The following is a 15,837-nucleotide window of genomic DNA, read 5'->3' on the forward strand; positions in this document are numbered from 1 at the left end:
AGATGGGGGATCGGGCTTGGAGTTTATTGGGTTTGGTCGTGGGTTTTCTGTGGAGCTTCGATTTGCTCACTGGGACTCGGAGATGGCTCAAATATTGGAGCCTTGGAGCTTTGGCTCCAGTGAGGTCCACCACGAAGAGAAAAAAGAGATGAGAGAGAGAAACATAGGACCAGAAAAATCGAGCAGTGGAGCTGTTGACGGTGGCTCATTGGAGTCGTATCGAGAACATCGATGAAAAGAGAGAAGAGATAGGATGAGAAACACACACACCACACACACACACAAAGAGAGAGAGAGAGAGAGAGAGAGAGAGAGAGAGAGAGAGAGAGAGAGAGAGAGAGAGAGAGAGAGAGAGAGAGAGAGAGAGAGAGAGAGAGAGAGAGAGAGAGAGAGATAGAGAATTAGGGTTTGGGTTTTTTGGATATTGTGGGCGCTCCCTGACATTGGAGTCGTGTGCGACTGACAGAGAAGGAGATGGATATTTGTGTGTGAGAGAGAGAGATTTAGGGTTTTTAGGAAAGAAGAAGAAGAAGAAGAAAAAGAAAAAAAAAAAAGAAGTAAGAAAAAAATAATTATTTTTCTAATTTTTTAAATATTTAAAATTATTTTTTTATTAATTTTACGTGGATCAATAAAAATTTTTTACTTGTGTGTGGGCAGTATACTATAGCATTTAATTGAAATTTTTAAACGAAAAATGTAAAAAGTAAAATAGAATAAGAATTCAATAGGTTATACCGTTAAAATTTTAATTTATGTAATTAAGTGTAAAAAATAAATTTCATTTTCATCTAGTTTTGCCGTGAATAAGGAACAAATATGATTTAAGTAAAAAATTTAAAAAACAAACAAACAATATAGAAAACTGTCCTAATCTGGACCGCGTATAGAAGTCTGCTTACTAACAAGAAATAACATATATGTACGTGTGGAAATAATCATACATGGCGGCCTACGGGGTCGCCTAAATTATAGATGTGTTAATCAATTAATTATCTTTAATTAATTAACGAATTTGTGGTGGGAATGGACAGTGGAGTCAAATGTACGTGTTAATTAATTACTAAATATTTTCCCCATCCTTTTGAAAAGTATAATACTACCAAACTAATTAATGAATATTCTTTAATTAAAACTTCGTCTATAAATAGATCAACTGTCTCTAAGGATTATTCAAATAAATCATCATACCATAAATTGATCACCCTCTCTCTCTCTCTCATAATAATAATAATAATAATAATAACAATTTTGTCCCCGAGAAATGAAGGTAATTATGCATGGAAAAATATATGAGGTTAATTAAGCATAGAATTATAATTATTAGTATATTAATGAGCAAACAATCAATGATGTATTTAAATATTGTATGTATATATGTATACTTTTTTGCAGCAAAAGATAACTGTGAGTGTGCGGATGAGCTGTGGCAAATGCAGGACCAAAGCCATGAAAATTGCTGCAGTTGAATCAGGTGATCTTTGGAACATTGTATATTATCATAAATTATTATTAATTAGCATTATACGTACTCTATATATTAAAATTTATTAATTAATGTATAGAATTAATTTGATAATGCAGGAGTAAACTCAGTACAGATGGCAGGGGACAAAGATCAAGTGATAGTAATTGGAGAAGTTGATTCAGTTAGATTGACTCGATCTCTAAGGAAGAAGTTTGGGTCTGCAACCTTAGTTAGTGTAGAACAAGTAAATAATTAAGTTAACCACATTAAGCCTGGATAACCAGAGAGACAGCATTATTCTTATTAATATTAATTCCTCATCAATTAATCTCAACATTATAATAATTAAAAATCAAACCAAAATGACAATGTATAATCATACATGTAACAGTTGTGGCGTTCTTCATCCAAATTTTCATCATCTGAATAATTTTCATTATTAATTTATTATTCGGCCAATTGGGTTTTTTCTGCCTACTTACTTGCACAACTTTCAATGTCTTAAATTTTCTTGATCGGAATGTAGTTTTATTATCGGCCAATTAATTGGATTTTTTTTTATTTCTAAATTACTTCTTATTTTTTTTTTAATTTCTAAATTACTACTTATTTTGTTTCAGTAACGCAGATGTCTTTGTTTTAATATCTTTCTGTAACGGATTAATATTGATAAAAGTTCGATTAATCCCCCTTGAAAATATTGTGAACATAACTTTATAGTGAAGTAGTACATTTCACTAATTTTTGTTAAAAAAATATATATCCATAATTAATTAATATGAACTACAGACAATCGAAGATGTATATATATATATAGCCGCAAGCACCTCGAATTAATATTAATACTCAGTTTCAAATAAGTGATTAAATTAGTGTCATAATATATATCGTAATCCATGTTCACAATAATTAACCATACACCATAAACAAAAGTGTAGTAATTAATATTGTTTGAAAGCGAGATAAGTAGCATTAATTTGTTGGTGTGAAATAAAATATTTTGACTCTTATTTTATCTTAATAAGAAGACAAATCTTATGAAGAAAAAAAACTCATATTGCTTTTTCTTCGAAATTTCTCCATATCAATTTGAAAGAGGAAAATAAAAAAGAAAAACTTTTATTAGGAAGATTTGGGAAATTAATATATAATGACTTAGTATGACCCATTTAAAAATTAATAACCTGCTCCAATGTATCCAATTAATGTCACACCTACCCTAACGACCATTTCAAATTAGAATGATAAACCTACTTAATACTTATGTATAAAGATATGAAGATATTCTCGATGTTGATGGACAACTACAAATTACAATGTCAACTACAATTCTAGATTAAAACATCGGAATGTCGGATGAAATTAACAAAGGAATTCTCATACATGTGTGTATAAATAATAATACTAACATATATAGTATCACTCAAGATAGAGTTTACGTGATATGTAGTCAAGCCATCAGATCTTATTATTAGTAATTTTTAAAGTAAAATTGGCAAGAGAATCAGCCACTACATTAACATATATGGAACAAAAACTAAACTCACAAAAATAAACTTAGTACATAAATTCCTAATGTCGTCAAGAATTAAACCCAAAGAAGAATTTAAAACTAAATGATTGAGTTTATGAACCAAGCTTTGACAATCTGATTCCAACTAAATATGGAGAATATCGAACTAGATGTATGCTTGTCAAATTACTAGTGCTTCTGCCCATTCTAGAATGATATTTCTTTCTACTTTCCAAGGGGCTGAAGCAAAAACTTTACTGTCAGAGCCCCTTATAACTATACCGAGACCACATTGAGCATTAAGAGAATCAATGGCAGCATCCCGTATTTATCTTGAAGATCCCAGCAGGCAGACGAAATGGGTTGAGGGTGTCGTTGCTACTTGATGAGGAGAGCCAGCAGCATGCATCCCTTTGGCCTTCTCCTTGGTAGGACAAGAAGTTGGCGGCCCAAGGTCCAATGATCTTTGGCAGTATAGTAGTTTGTTCATAAACTTGTTTGTTTTGAAGGTACCAAATACGTCACCATGTCAACATGATCAATTCTATTTCATTTGGAGGAAGATTCAAAATATTAATTACAAATGAAACCATAAATATCACTTAATTACAATCATGTTTGGGTCCCCAAGTTTAAAAACACATAGCTTCCAAACCGAGACACATTTGCTACATCCCCAAAGAGTATGAATAGTTCCAACTCATTAGTACAGAGTGGATACACAAATTCTCAGAAATCCATGTCTTTCAACATTAATCTTGGTAGGAATAATTGGAATAACACTCTCCACGCAAAACTTTTTACCTTGAGAGCTTGAGAGGTACATTTAATTTCCATAAAGTAATCTCCAATATAGAAATGTAAAAGATATACTATTGATAAAAAATTAATAATTAATATTTCATTAATATTTTTATGCCTTATTCTTCCTTACAAAATGTACCCAGATTATTAATTTAGATATTTTAGAAAGAAAAAAATCACAAAATTTGAAGCAATTTTAGGTGATGTAAATGTAGAATTTCTAATATTGAAAATTTCCATTTCAATATATATACACTAATACACACATATATAGAGTTTTCTACACATCTTAAATAGAAAAAAAAAAAAAAACAGTGCCTAACATTTTTTTTTCTGATTAAAGCGTTTATATATATATATATATATATATATTATATTGTATAACTTAGTATTCGATAGATCTCAGGACTCTCGAGACACCCTCTCCCTCATATTCTATGCTCACTTAAGCTAGCCTTAAGTGGTTTAACACCATTTATAATAGCTATTAATATAAAAATGTATTTGGGCGTCATACAATGTCCCGTATAATTTAATATATTAACTTTTAGAATATTACTAACTAATTTCAAGTGCCACCACTATAAGGTGGCTCCCTATAATTGGTTAACAGCTTTCTATAACTTTTATTAAAATAAAATAAGTAGAATCTGATATTAAATTGTACTAATATCAATATTATACGTGTTAAGTTTCATAGGTGCCCTTTTAACATTTCTAAAAAACATACTTATTTAATATACCAAAAAAAAGATTCCAACAAGTAACTGATTTGTATAGAGTTGTGTACTAATTTAAAAAAATTAGAGTTCTTCGTTCCTAAATTTATATCTACATGATGTTGCCTTATTCTTCGGTCAGGCCCGTCGTGGTTGTGTTTTTCTAATGTGATTCAATTTTTGCTACTATGATTAGTCTTGTATTTGTGCATATTTTTGAATGTTTTAGTCTTATCTCTGTGACATGGTTTTGAGTGTTTAAATCTTGTCTGTGTGACATGGTTTTGAGTATTTTAGTCTTGTTTATGTGACATAGTTTTGAGTGTTTTAGTTTTGTCTATGTGACATGATTTTGTTTCGTTGTTGGTTCTTTGTTGTTCTTTGATAGCTCGCTATCAAATCACTGGTAGTGGTTGAAATCCGATATTAAATTGTACCAATATTGATATTATACTTTATAAAGGTGCTAAGTTTCATATGTGCCCTTTTAACATTTCTAAAAAAAATACTTATTTCATATACTAAAAAAAAGATTCAAACAAGTAACTGATTTGTATAGAGTTGTGTACTAATTTAAAAAATTAGAGTTTTTCGTTCTTAAGTTTATATCTATAGGAGGTTGCCTTATTCTTCGGTCAGGCCCGTTGGGGTTGTCTTTTATTATTGTGATTCGATTTTTGCTACTATGATTAGTCTTGTGTTTGTGATATGTTTTTGAGTGTTTTATAGTCTTATCTCTGTGACATGGTTTTGAGTATTTTAGTCTTGTCTGTGTGGTACGGTTTTGAGTATTTTAGTCTTGTCTGTGTGATACGGTTTTGAGTATTTTAGTCTTGTTTATGCGACATAGTTTTGAGTGTTTTAGTTTTGTCTATGTGACATGATTTTGTTTCGTTGTTGGACGTTCTTCGTTGTTCTTTGATAGCTCGCTATCAAATCACTGTTAGTGGTTGGAAGTAACAAGTTCTTTGTAATTGAAGGAGTTATTAGTAGTGTAGTTACGTACTTTTGCAAAATAATTGAGTGCTCAAACTACGAAATTTAATAAATTTGTTGCAATAATTTTTACTATTGTATTTTTTGAGTTAGATGTAACTAATATAAGTGTTTTTAAGGTCAATTTTGATATTGTAATCTTTTTATTTTTATTTTTTTATCAAATGATTTGTGAATTAGATAGCTAAATATTATTCAGTTCGTTTTTTTAATTAAATTAGTGGCTATTATTTTAACGGATTGGTTTAATATAGTTGTATGATTAATTTATTAAAAAAAATATGCCAAAGAAAATAATTAAAAAAACCTATTTAATTATTATTAAAAATAAACCGAGATCTTCCCTTCTCCTTTGACACTCTCTCTTATCACTCCTCACGCCCAATTCCCCAGACGGACAGACCACACTGACCGGGACACGCCTGAGAGGAACGAAGCTTCAACTTCAAGTCGCCTACATCCTCCACTCAATCCCTGCGTTTGCCGAAGCATAGGTATGTTGTAATTCATACGTGTTTCCAATTTTCTAATGCGTTTTGATTGCATTCAGATATGTTCACTTTGATTTGATTTGATTCTTAACACGATCTGATCAAATCTGATGTGTTTTTATTTGGGTACCAGATTAATATGTTGATATTCTGATTTCGGTATAACTGAGAAATCTGAAGATTTTTTATTTGGGTATAACTGAGATTTGTGGATGACTTCAATTCAATCAATATTTCTATTCGATTGCTGCCCAAACAGTAATCTGAAGTAATATTGACATGTTATCATGTAATTGAAATTTATTTATTTTTGGCAAAGATTTGGGTTGATGCTAGGTAGGCAAATGACCAAAACATGAAGTTTTTTTTGGGGGGGCTGAAATTGATTTGATTTTTTTAGAGGCTCAGATTAAGAACTCAGAATTTTGATATTATATTAGGATGGCAACACTAAGAAGTTTGAAGATCAAAACAAGTACTTGTAAACGCCTAGTGAAAGAGCTTCATTCTTATGAGAAAGAGGTCGAGAGTGAGGCTGCCAAGACTGCCAAGATGAAGGAAAATGGAGCCGACCCTTATGATCTGAAGCAACAGGTTTCGATGTTTTTGATGAAGAAATATATTTGTATGCATTTTCTTTTATATAAGAAGTATGAGAAAGTGACTTTGGGTTGATTGTTTTGCAAACAGGAAAATGTGTTGGGAGAATCAAGGATGATGATTCCTGATTGTAGAAAGCGGCTGGAGTCATCCTTAGCTGACCTTAAAGCTACTTTGGCAGAGTTAGAAGAGTTGAATCAGAAGGAAGGTGCAGAAATTGAAGATGCTCGGACCACTATTTCCCAAGTTGAGAAACTGTTTCCAACAAGCTCAACTTCAGAATCTGAAGTATTGTGATTTTCCATTCCTTGTTGGGGATTTGGATATTAGTTTTAAATTTTCCTTAGGTTGGTTTGGATGAATTGAGTGTTTCTAGCACTGCTTCTTCCCCATTCCTATTTGGCATTTTGAACACTTCAGATTTGACCAATGTTCTATAGTATGTATTGAGCTTTCTATCTCGGAAGTTGGAATGAATTTATTTTCCATTTACCAATTGTGAAGGAAAAGTATACCATGGACTGCAAGTGCAAGCCTTCTTGTGCTATTCAAATTAGGGTACCCATTGGGATCAGAAACTGCATCTGGTATGGCAATCATGGCTTGCATTGGTGCTGTGGTGGTGGGATTCGGTGCAAGTGTGGTTGTTGGACCAAGGAAAGACTTGTAAAACTGATAATAACATTGAGTGATAACATGACTTGTCTTCTGGCGGAGTTGATACACTGGCTTGGATTGCCAAGGTTGGTTGGTCCACCTTCCACGGCCAGAAAAACCTCTTCCACCACCACGATTAGGATTATTATAGGGTGAGGGATCTTTATAGTTATTGTATAGGGTTTAGGGTTATTGTATCCTCCCCTATGATTGGAGGAGAATCCACCACGCATGTTGCCATTGTGAGCAAGATTTACTTCTGCAGATTTAGATTTTTGGTGGACATATCTATTCTTGCTTCTTGAGCCATGAGAAAGGCTTCAAGTTTAGCTATGGTGAATTTCTCCTTGTTAATATTGTAAATATTGTAAGACGTGTAGAAAAAATGTCATATTTAGGTCCAATATATTTAGGTCCAAGATCATTGAATATAGCTTCGACATGATCTGTTATAGTAACAGTGTGACCAATTGCAATAAGTAAGTCTACAATTGATTTGATCTTTAACAAATGGTCATTAATTGAAGATGAATGTTGATCTTAGTGTTACAAAGTTGAGTGTTGAATTGACTTATCTTTGAATTTGTTTGAGCAGTGAAGAACTCTTGGAGAGCTAGCCAATCATCGACAGAAGTTTCATGCCCGATCATTCTTGTGTTCATTTTCTCATTCATGGAAGACAACATCCATGAAAGTAGAAGTTGATCTCCAGCCTCCCAATCGACATAGTCTTGAGAGATTTATTAAGTTCATGATCAATTTTTGATTCATACTTTGGTGGAGCGGAGTGCGGTTTGAAGAATCTTTGAAGACGACAACCTCGAACAGTTGTGAGGATCTGATGCTTCCAAGATAAGAAGTTATTCTCATCGAGTTTAGGTGAAAGAGAGTGTTTGAAGGCCACTGGTTCTCTGTATTGAGGTTCTCTGAGGTTGTTAGTTGAGCCAGACATGGCTGGGTAGGACAAAGAAGATGAAGACGAAGGATAAATAGTTTAGAGTTTCTTTAGAGCTCTGATACCATATTGAAATAACAGTCATTTTAGAATTAAAACAAATGATTTTATTGTATTTAGAGAGATACAGAGGTGAGTTTATATAACACTTAGAGAGCTTAAACAAATAGTAGCTAAACTAACAGAATAACACCAAAAGATGCTAACAACTAACTAAATATAACAAAAAAAGACAGTTAAGTAACTAACTTCCTTAACAGGGTGTGCTCGACCAAAATAAATGTGTTTGGGGCTACTACAGCGCTGGAGATTGAGACTCATGCTGGAATTCTTAGAGTGAATTGGATGATCATTCATCTTAGGGTAAGGAACTCAATTTTCTTTTCAAATTGCAAGGATCTTTGTCGGGCCACGGAAAGACAATGGCCAATATGGGAGCTTGTTGCTTTGTTTATGTTTTTTTTTTTTTTTCTAGTCTTGATGTTTTAGATTATAATTTTTTTTTGAATTTCTAGAGATGACAATAATTTTGCGGATGTCTTAGCCTCTTGGACTAGAAGCTACTTTAGTAGTTCTCCTTTTTTGGGAGCTAACGCCTATATTATTGACAAACTATAAAGTTTATTAGTTTTAATAAAGTTTTCCTTTAGCAAAAGAGCATTGTTATTGGGTATTAGTAGTGCCTAGCACATTCTAAATGTATCGCGTTGCGATTGACTATTGATATTTTCTTAAAAATTATTACATTAAACTATATATGAGATTTGATAACCAATAGCCAAGAAAAAGTAATAAAGGTTAAAGTTACCATCAATTAAACTTAAGTGACATATCGCCACCAAGTCTAACCCCATTGCCTAAACAAATGCACCTTATGTGTTGTCCCCAAAAAAAATGGTTAAATATATAAAGTATAATGCGCACGTTAGCATTGAGAAGGTTGATCTTCTTCCCTTTAGATAAAATTAAATCAGATTAGGTTGGGTTCGGTTGGGTTGGGTTTCTTTCAATCCAAGGACGGAAATGGCGAAGCCTTCCTCCGAGTTGATTAAGGCGTTACTCTCTCCCACAGCGGTGATCTCCAAGGACCTTTCTCCCGAAGTCGTTGACCGAGTTCTGATTTTTCTCTCCAACGTCGGCGCCGCAAAACCCATTCCCGATCACTGCAACACCAAAGGTTTCTTTTCCGACGTCATCACCGCCGTACTTAAACCCCTCACTGTTTCCCCTGGACACATCACCTGCCTCCTCACCGTCAAACCCGCCGTCGCTGTAATTATTCGTTTATTTATAATTGAGTTGGATGTTTTCTTTTTAGTTGGGATTTGATTTGAATTATATGAAGAAAGAGAAATTGTTGCTTGCTTGTTCCCGAGAAGATTTTTTTAACGTTATGTTGTATATTGGAGAAACAATAATGGTGCTTTATTGATGATTTTTCAGAACTTCTATGGATCGCTTCATGGAGGAGCTCTGGCAGCTGTAGCCGAGGCGATCTCCATAGCTTGTGCTAAAACGGTTTTAGGTGACGATAAGGAATTTTTTCTTGGTGAACAGAGCATGTCTTATCTCTCTGCTGCTCCAGTCGATGTAAGTGTCTCTTAATACCTACAGTTGCTCTTGTTCAATTGTTCTTGTTGTTAAGTATTAAATGTTTTAGTAATAAAGATTGAAAGAAGAGAAAGAAAATAAAAAAGAGGGCATGATCAAAATTGAGTTTGCAAGATTTACTCACCTATTATTATAAAGACAGAATATTTGCCATGGTGAGGGTATGGGTGATATTGTTCATTGTTCACTTGGAGATTGGAATATCTTATCTACTCTTTCCCTTGGTTTCATTCTCTTTTGCCTTCCCTACTTTCATTCTCAAGTGTGCCATAAGCTCATTTTGCTCTTTTCCCATGAACAAAACTGGTGCTTTTGTCTTCCTATTCATATGCACTTAATTAAGCCCTGCAGATACAACATGACATATACATGCTTGATGATTTTATGTACTTCGTTGACTCTACAATTATTTTTGTTTTTCCTCGCTCAAAATTTTGATACTGAGCATTTTCATACATTTGACAGGCAGAGGTAATTGCTAATGCACAAGTGGTGAGAAGTGGAAGGAATTTGACTGTAATATCAATTGATTTTAAATTGAGGAAAACCCAGAAGCTGGTCTATACAGCTCGCGCCACCTTCTATAACATGCCTGTTTCTAAATTATGACATTCCTTCGTCCAGGAATTTAGGTACTCATGTTTATGTAACAAGCAAATGTGTCTGTAAGTCGTATAAGATTTCTCCCTGTGATGATTCTCATTGTTGAAAACCATATAATGCATTCTCTTCATTGATGCCTACACATAATTTGGAATTCTTTTTCCCAATTTGTATACTACATATTATAACCCTACAATTTCTTGATGATATTAATCCATGTAGATCATTTGGTACAAGTGTGGTTCAATAATTTGTTTTAAGTGAATCCAACATGCCAGCAACAAGCTTTTCCAAAGCAAAACAGAAGTCTAGATCAAAGGACATTACTCCAATTAGTTCAAATAACATAGTACAAAATCAATAGAAAAAATGATTGCAATTTAAAACTTGGTACAGCTCTTGGCAACTGAAATGTACTTATAACAGAACAGCAAACGCATTGATCATCTGGAGATAGTCTTGCAACTCACTCGGCAACATCAAGTTAGTCAGCAATAATGAGCGAAACAAGGCTCTCAATAACAAAAACTTGCTTAACAGTCCCAGGCTTCGTAATTACAAGCAAGCATAACAATATCGCAGGTAGAATCATGCTTCTATGAAATATCAATTTTCAACTTCCAGCTTCAACTGTTTTCTTTAGCTATTCTGTTGAGAGAATACACCCTGCCAAAATGTCTCAAATTTCAAAATGAGCAAAGGTTAACGATCATCAGGAAAAGAAGCAAATGAAATAATCAGTATCACTATCATAAGAATTTGTTATTACCTTCAAATAAGTTGCACTAACAACCACTTTTAAGGCCTAAGGAAATATAGCATTAACAAAGGCTTCTGCATCAAATGGTTGGAGGTCTTCAACACCTTCACCAACACCAACGAACTTCACTGGTATGCCAAGCTCATCTACTACACTTACCACACAGCCACCTCTTGCAGAACCATCAAGTTTTGTTAATATCAAACCAGTAATTCCAACAACCTGTCGAGTGACATAAAAGTATAAACAATCTATAGTTTGCACTGTAGTTGAATCAAAGTACATGGAGTCTGAATATGAAAAGGTAAATATAAATAGTGATTTACGATTCTGAACCTACTGGCTCTATTAGAAATCTTAAAGAAAATGGACCGTAGCACATGATAGCATTGTCAAAAAATTATACTAAACTTTTAGCATGGAATAATCATTATATTGCAAAATTTCTTAGTAGCCTAAAGCAAACGGTACAAAAGAGTACACTAAGTTTGCTAGTTGGGGATAAATTTTGGAACCGTTTGCCTCCTTATAAACATGTGAAAAATATGGAAAAGATAGTAATATACTATCAAGCCAGTTAATTTATAAGGCTGAGAACTGGGATGTTACATCGTTGAATTCTCTTGCTTGTGGAAGCATGTTTAAACCAGTTGTTCCATCCAGAACTTGAAGAATCTCCTGTATATATTTCAGAAATATTTAGCACTACAATGTATCACAAAACAAAGCATCAAAAATAAATTTTCTTTCTCACAAAAATAATAAGTACAACAAAGGCATATAAGGAAAAATCTATTCAAGCCACAAGTGCAATACTGTCATAAACTGGCATACTTGTTATCTTGTATTTTCATATAAAGGAAACAGAACTGATATTCTATATTGCCAGAAGTCATTAGAATTTTAAATTGTAACCTATCCAATGTAATGAAAGAAGCAATTTACAGAACTAGAATGAGAGAAAGACATTTACTATCATGCCAAACTATTGTGCCCCTCTGTGAGCCAATGTCTCAGCGAATATTCTATTGAACAATTCATAATAGCGGATGTTATAACTTGATCATGGAAAAGGAGGAGAGAGGGAAGGCCAAAGAGTTAAACTCACATTAGGAGCCCCAGGGAGAACTTTTCCAACAGCTTTCTTACATGATATCAACTCTTCCATGAGACTGTAATTAGTGTGAAGACCTGGGAAAAATCAATACAAGAGTTCCTGAAAACAATGGGGGCAGAAGAAAATAACCAACCAGGAAAAAATGTCCTGTAAGCTTACGTCCTGAGGTGTCACACAAGACAATATCATAATCCTCTAGTTTCCCTCTCTTCACGGCCTGAGAAAGAACTATTAAGAAAGCACTATAAAATTAAACATCAGTCATTGTACTAGGCATTTGAAAAATCATAAAGACGGTATAATGCTTCAAAAGAGATGTAACACTAAACACACAAGTTAATTGAATTGGCAACCTGATGATGCTTTGGCCTTTTCTCCTTCAGCCACAACTATTTCACAGCCAGTCCTCTCGGCCCATATCTCCAGCTGATCACTAGCAGCTGCTCGAAATGTATCCCCTGCTGCCATCAGTACCTGTAACAAGCTCAAATCAGTAGGCTATTCAGAGTCAAAAACAACTAACAGACTCAAAAACTAACAATTGTTTCTAAACAATAACGATTTAGTACATAAACAGACTCAAAAACAACATGGTGTTGAAGCCCCATCTCTGCTGCAAGAAATATAAATAGATGACATAATTTAGAAAGAAAAAAACCCCCACTTAAGTTTCTGAACACTAGTTTCCCTCATCCTTTCCCAAGGTTTAGGTCAAAAACACCAGCCTCCCACATAAGTCTCAACACATCATTTTTATCTTGACTTTTAGAATCCACAACCACAAAGCTTAATTTAATGTGATAAATTATAGAGCTCCAATTCGCTATTGTAGTAGTGGCCCAAAATTAAAACACTCCCAACTAAAAACAGTGAAAATAAGATTGTGCAACTAGTAAATTTGAGGTTGAAAAAAATACAATACCCATTCAAATTTTTAAAATTTATTTTCTGTATATGAACATTCATGATCAGTAAAAGGTCATTAGACTATACTGAGCTTGTGAAGAAGCAAATAAAGAGCTTAACATCTCCTTATTTACATACTTTTATTGAATTTTCTAGTAGAACCAGCTCATCTAACTTTTAAATAGTGTGAACAAACCCGAAAGTTTAATTGATAAAGGTGATGTAACACAGGATCCATTAGGTCAAAACACTCAAATTATAATTTTTTTCATTATACCATTGTTTAGAATTGCCAACATAACAAAAAATTAAACACTACAAGTATTTTATAGGTAACTAAGTTTATGTCATACCAGATCCTAGAGCAGATATCAGTTTCCACTCTTTCTTTACTCCCTAAAATATATTCTTTTAATTGGAAGAAAGGGTAAAAAGATTCACCTTTGCCCCTTCTTTCTTCAATCTATGAGCCAACTTCCCTGTAAAAAGTTAGTTGATAAGTAAAATGTTTTAATGGGTAAGAAAATATCTAGACAGAAGAAAATAAATGTGTAGGATCCTACATTCAATGTGTGGGAAATTGCATGATAAAATTTTTCATAAATACATCCAAAAAGAATACACAAAAATTCAATAGAATACTGATTTATTTAATTGATAAAAATAATAATAAGAAGAAGAAGAACATCCCCTTAACCTCGGTAGGGTATCTTAAATTATTATTCTTACCAAGAGATGTCGTCTTGCCACCTCCATTAACACCAACAACCATAACAACTGCCGGTTTCCTGATGCAATGAATCAATCACAAAATTAAATTGGCAATTATATAAAAAACCACATCACATTGGCATAAAGCACAATCCAAAACATAGAACCTGAATCCAAGCTGAAGTTCACTTTTGCTGTCCTTCTTAGTCAGCAAGTCCAGCACACACTTCTTCAATGCATCCTATAACCATAACAACACAATATCATCACAGATCCACCTAACCCAAAGCCACTTCTACCATTCCATACGGAAGAAGAAAGACAAATTACTCAAAATTTAAAAAAGAAACAAAAAACTGATGTTAAATATGAAAAGATATACAAAGAATTTAACTGGAATTCTTATTTCAATGAGCAAGTATATACAATTCTGAATGGAATAAGAAAGCATTACACTCTTAACCAGATACATCATTTAAGCTCAGATGCTTAGAAGACATGTGGTTTGCTCCCACAAGAGGTTTACATAGAAACTATTTATAGTTTTCTGGGCTAGGTTGAGAGCTAGTTAACAATAAAAATAAGTAAATAACTAAAAATAATGGAATCCCACTTCATAAAAAGACATTGAAAATTTTCCACAAACATTCACAAAAGATCAGCTCAAAACAAAATATGGGCAAGCGGACGGACCCAATTGATGTGGCGGTAGCCCCCATTAAAAAATAATATAATTTTTGTTTAAAATAGACATAGATATTTTTTATAATCCTCACAAATCAACAAAAATCCTGGTCCGTAATGGACAAGTTTTGCAAGTTGTTATTATCAATACCTTAATTTCGCTTCCTGATTTCAACTTCCCGGCCAGTATGTTCTCCCTTAAGCTTTCCACAATTTTTATCGTAATTCTTGGTCCAAAATCAGATACCAGCAGAGCCTTTATCCCATCATAACAAGAATAAATTAATTATAAGTACATAAATTAAATATATGATTACATTCCATAAGAAGAAGGAAAATTGCAAAAAGAAAACCTCTTCGAGTTCGTCCAGCACTTTGTCGGTGTCGGCAAGGTTCCAGTATAGGAGGAGCTCGTCTACGACGGCGAGGTTGTCCCGAGTCTTGGAAAAGCCGGAGAAAATCTTCTCAACATCATTCTTAGCTTTCTCCTTTATCAGTCGACCCAACCGGGTGAAGAACCCGGTCTGGCTAGCACTGCATTTGAACCGGGATTTATCGGGTCGGGTCAGCAGGAGCCGAGCAGACTGTGAATTTGAGCAGAGTGAGATATGAGAGAGAGAAGATGGACATGAAACAGCCATTTTCTTCGCCTCTCTGACTGATAACTTCACAGCTTAGAGTAACCAGATAACGTCGAGAATTTGCACCGAGAAACGATGTCGTTTAGCAATAAAATAAGGAAAAGGAATATTGAATTGTTTTAGATTTTATATAAACAAGTAATATATTAAGAATTTTTTTTTTTTTTTGCTAAATGTAATATATTAGGAATTAATTTTGTCGCTAACTATTAACTAACAGCTTTACATAATTATTTTAAGTTCTTTTGATTTTCAAAAATAAATAAAATAATAATAATATACATAAAAGCTCATTTTATTTGGTTTTTTTTTCATAATACACTAAGGGCTCGTTTGGAACACCGTATTAAGTCGTATTGTATTGTATTGTATTATATTAAAATGAGTTATATATCATATTTTTATATAATACTATGTTAAACTTTAATTTATACTAAAATATTATATATTTAGGTGTCCATAAAAGTTAATACCATATATAGTTTTACATAAAAATATTGCATAAAATACAATTTAATATAATACAATACAACACGACTTAATACGGCGTTCCAAACGAGCCCTAATAGTATATTATTTTATAATTATTTAAGATATTTTG

At 33.2% G+C, this 15,837-nt stretch overlaps 4 protein-coding genes across 5 annotated transcripts; 3 read left to right on the forward strand and 1 right to left on the reverse strand.

Moving 5' to 3' along the window:
- Positions 1-1,171: 1,171 nt before the first annotated feature.
- LOC115707599 (disease resistance protein RGA5-like) lies at positions 1,172-1,927 on the forward strand. Its single transcript, XM_030635612.2, has 3 exons — positions 1,172-1,270; positions 1,396-1,474; positions 1,585-1,927. The coding sequence occupies exons 1-3, from the start codon at positions 1,265-1,267 to the stop codon at positions 1,722-1,724; spliced, it is 225 nt and encodes a 74-aa protein (XP_030491472.2). The 5' UTR covers positions 1,172-1,264; the 3' UTR covers positions 1,725-1,927.
- A 3,896-nt stretch (positions 1,928-5,823) lies between these two features.
- Positions 5,824-7,087, forward strand: LOC115707423 (tubulin-folding cofactor A). Its single transcript, XM_030635382.2, has 3 exons — positions 5,824-5,994; positions 6,432-6,585; positions 6,682-7,087. The coding sequence occupies exons 2-3, from the start codon at positions 6,433-6,435 to the stop codon at positions 6,886-6,888; spliced, it is 360 nt and encodes a 119-aa protein (XP_030491242.1). The 5' UTR covers positions 5,824-5,994; position 6,432; the 3' UTR covers positions 6,889-7,087.
- A 1,952-nt stretch (positions 7,088-9,039) lies between these two features.
- Positions 9,040-10,564, forward strand: LOC115706558 (uncharacterized). Its single transcript, XM_030634248.2, has 3 exons — positions 9,040-9,475; positions 9,647-9,793; positions 10,280-10,564. Exons 1-3 carry the CDS (start codon positions 9,227-9,229, stop codon positions 10,421-10,423), a joined length of 540 nt encoding a protein of 179 aa, XP_030490108.2. The 5' UTR covers positions 9,040-9,226; the 3' UTR covers positions 10,424-10,564.
- Positions 10,565-10,726: 162 nt separating this feature from the next.
- LOC115706557 (cell division protein FtsY homolog, chloroplastic) lies at positions 10,727-15,347 on the reverse strand. Of its 2 annotated transcripts, none has more exons than XM_030634245.2 (11): positions 14,949-15,347; positions 14,747-14,851; positions 14,079-14,152; positions 13,930-13,988; positions 13,642-13,679; positions 12,648-12,768; positions 12,454-12,522; positions 12,286-12,368; positions 11,787-11,855; positions 11,187-11,399; positions 10,727-11,083 (listed from the first exon to the last, which is right to left on the reverse strand). In XM_030634245.2, the coding sequence occupies exons 1-10, from the start codon at positions 15,234-15,236 to the stop codon at positions 11,223-11,225; spliced, it is 1,083 nt and encodes a 360-aa protein (XP_030490105.2). In that variant the 5' UTR covers positions 15,237-15,347; the 3' UTR covers positions 10,727-11,083; positions 11,187-11,222. The 2 variants fall into 2 exon arrangements, with proteins under 2 accessions (XP_030490105.2, XP_030490106.2); XM_030634246.2 differs by having other exon boundaries at positions 10,727-11,095; positions 14,949-15,321.
- Between the last annotated feature and the right edge of the window lie 490 nt (positions 15,348-15,837).

The sequence above is a fragment of the Cannabis sativa genome, chromosome 1 (genome assembly GCF_029168945.1).
Source record: "Cannabis sativa cultivar Pink pepper isolate KNU-18-1 chromosome 1, ASM2916894v1, whole genome shotgun sequence".
Taxonomy (NCBI): domain Eukaryota; kingdom Viridiplantae; phylum Streptophyta; class Magnoliopsida; order Rosales; family Cannabaceae; genus Cannabis; species Cannabis sativa.

Excerpts from the sequence above, each read along its gene's own strand:
- LOC115707599 (XM_030635612.2), top strand. Across the intron at positions 1,475-1,584 it reads AATTGCTGCAGTTGAATCAG|GAGTAAACTCAGTACAGATG; the intron begins GTGATCTTTGGA and ends TTGATAATGCAG.
- LOC115707423 (XM_030635382.2), top strand. The coding sequence starts at position 6,433 with ATGGCAACACTAAGAAGTTTGAAGATCAAAACAAGTACTTGTAAACGC. Across the intron at positions 6,586-6,681 it reads CTTATGATCTGAAGCAACAG|GAAAATGTGTTGGGAGAATC; the intron begins GTTTCGATGTTT and ends TTTTGCAAACAG.
- LOC115706557 (XM_030634245.2), bottom strand. The coding sequence starts at position 15,236 with ATGGCTGTTTCATGTCCATCTTCTCTCTCTCATATCTCACTCTGCTCA. Across the intron at positions 14,153-14,746 it reads AATCAGGAAGCGAAATTAAG|GATGCATTGAAGAAGTGTGT; the intron begins GTATTGATAATA and ends TTATGGTTATAG. Across the intron at positions 12,769-13,641 it reads TGAAGAAAGAAGGGGCAAAG|GTACTGATGGCAGCAGGGGA; the intron begins GTGAATCTTTTT and ends AGCTTGTTACAG.
- LOC115706558 (XM_030634248.2), top strand. The coding sequence starts at position 9,227 with ATGGCGAAGCCTTCCTCCGAGTTGATTAAGGCGTTACTCTCTCCCACA. Across the intron at positions 9,476-9,646 it reads CCGTCAAACCCGCCGTCGCT|AACTTCTATGGATCGCTTCA; the intron begins GTAATTATTCGT and ends ATGATTTTTCAG. Across the intron at positions 9,794-10,279 it reads TCTCTGCTGCTCCAGTCGAT|GCAGAGGTAATTGCTAATGC; the intron begins GTAAGTGTCTCT and ends TACATTTGACAG.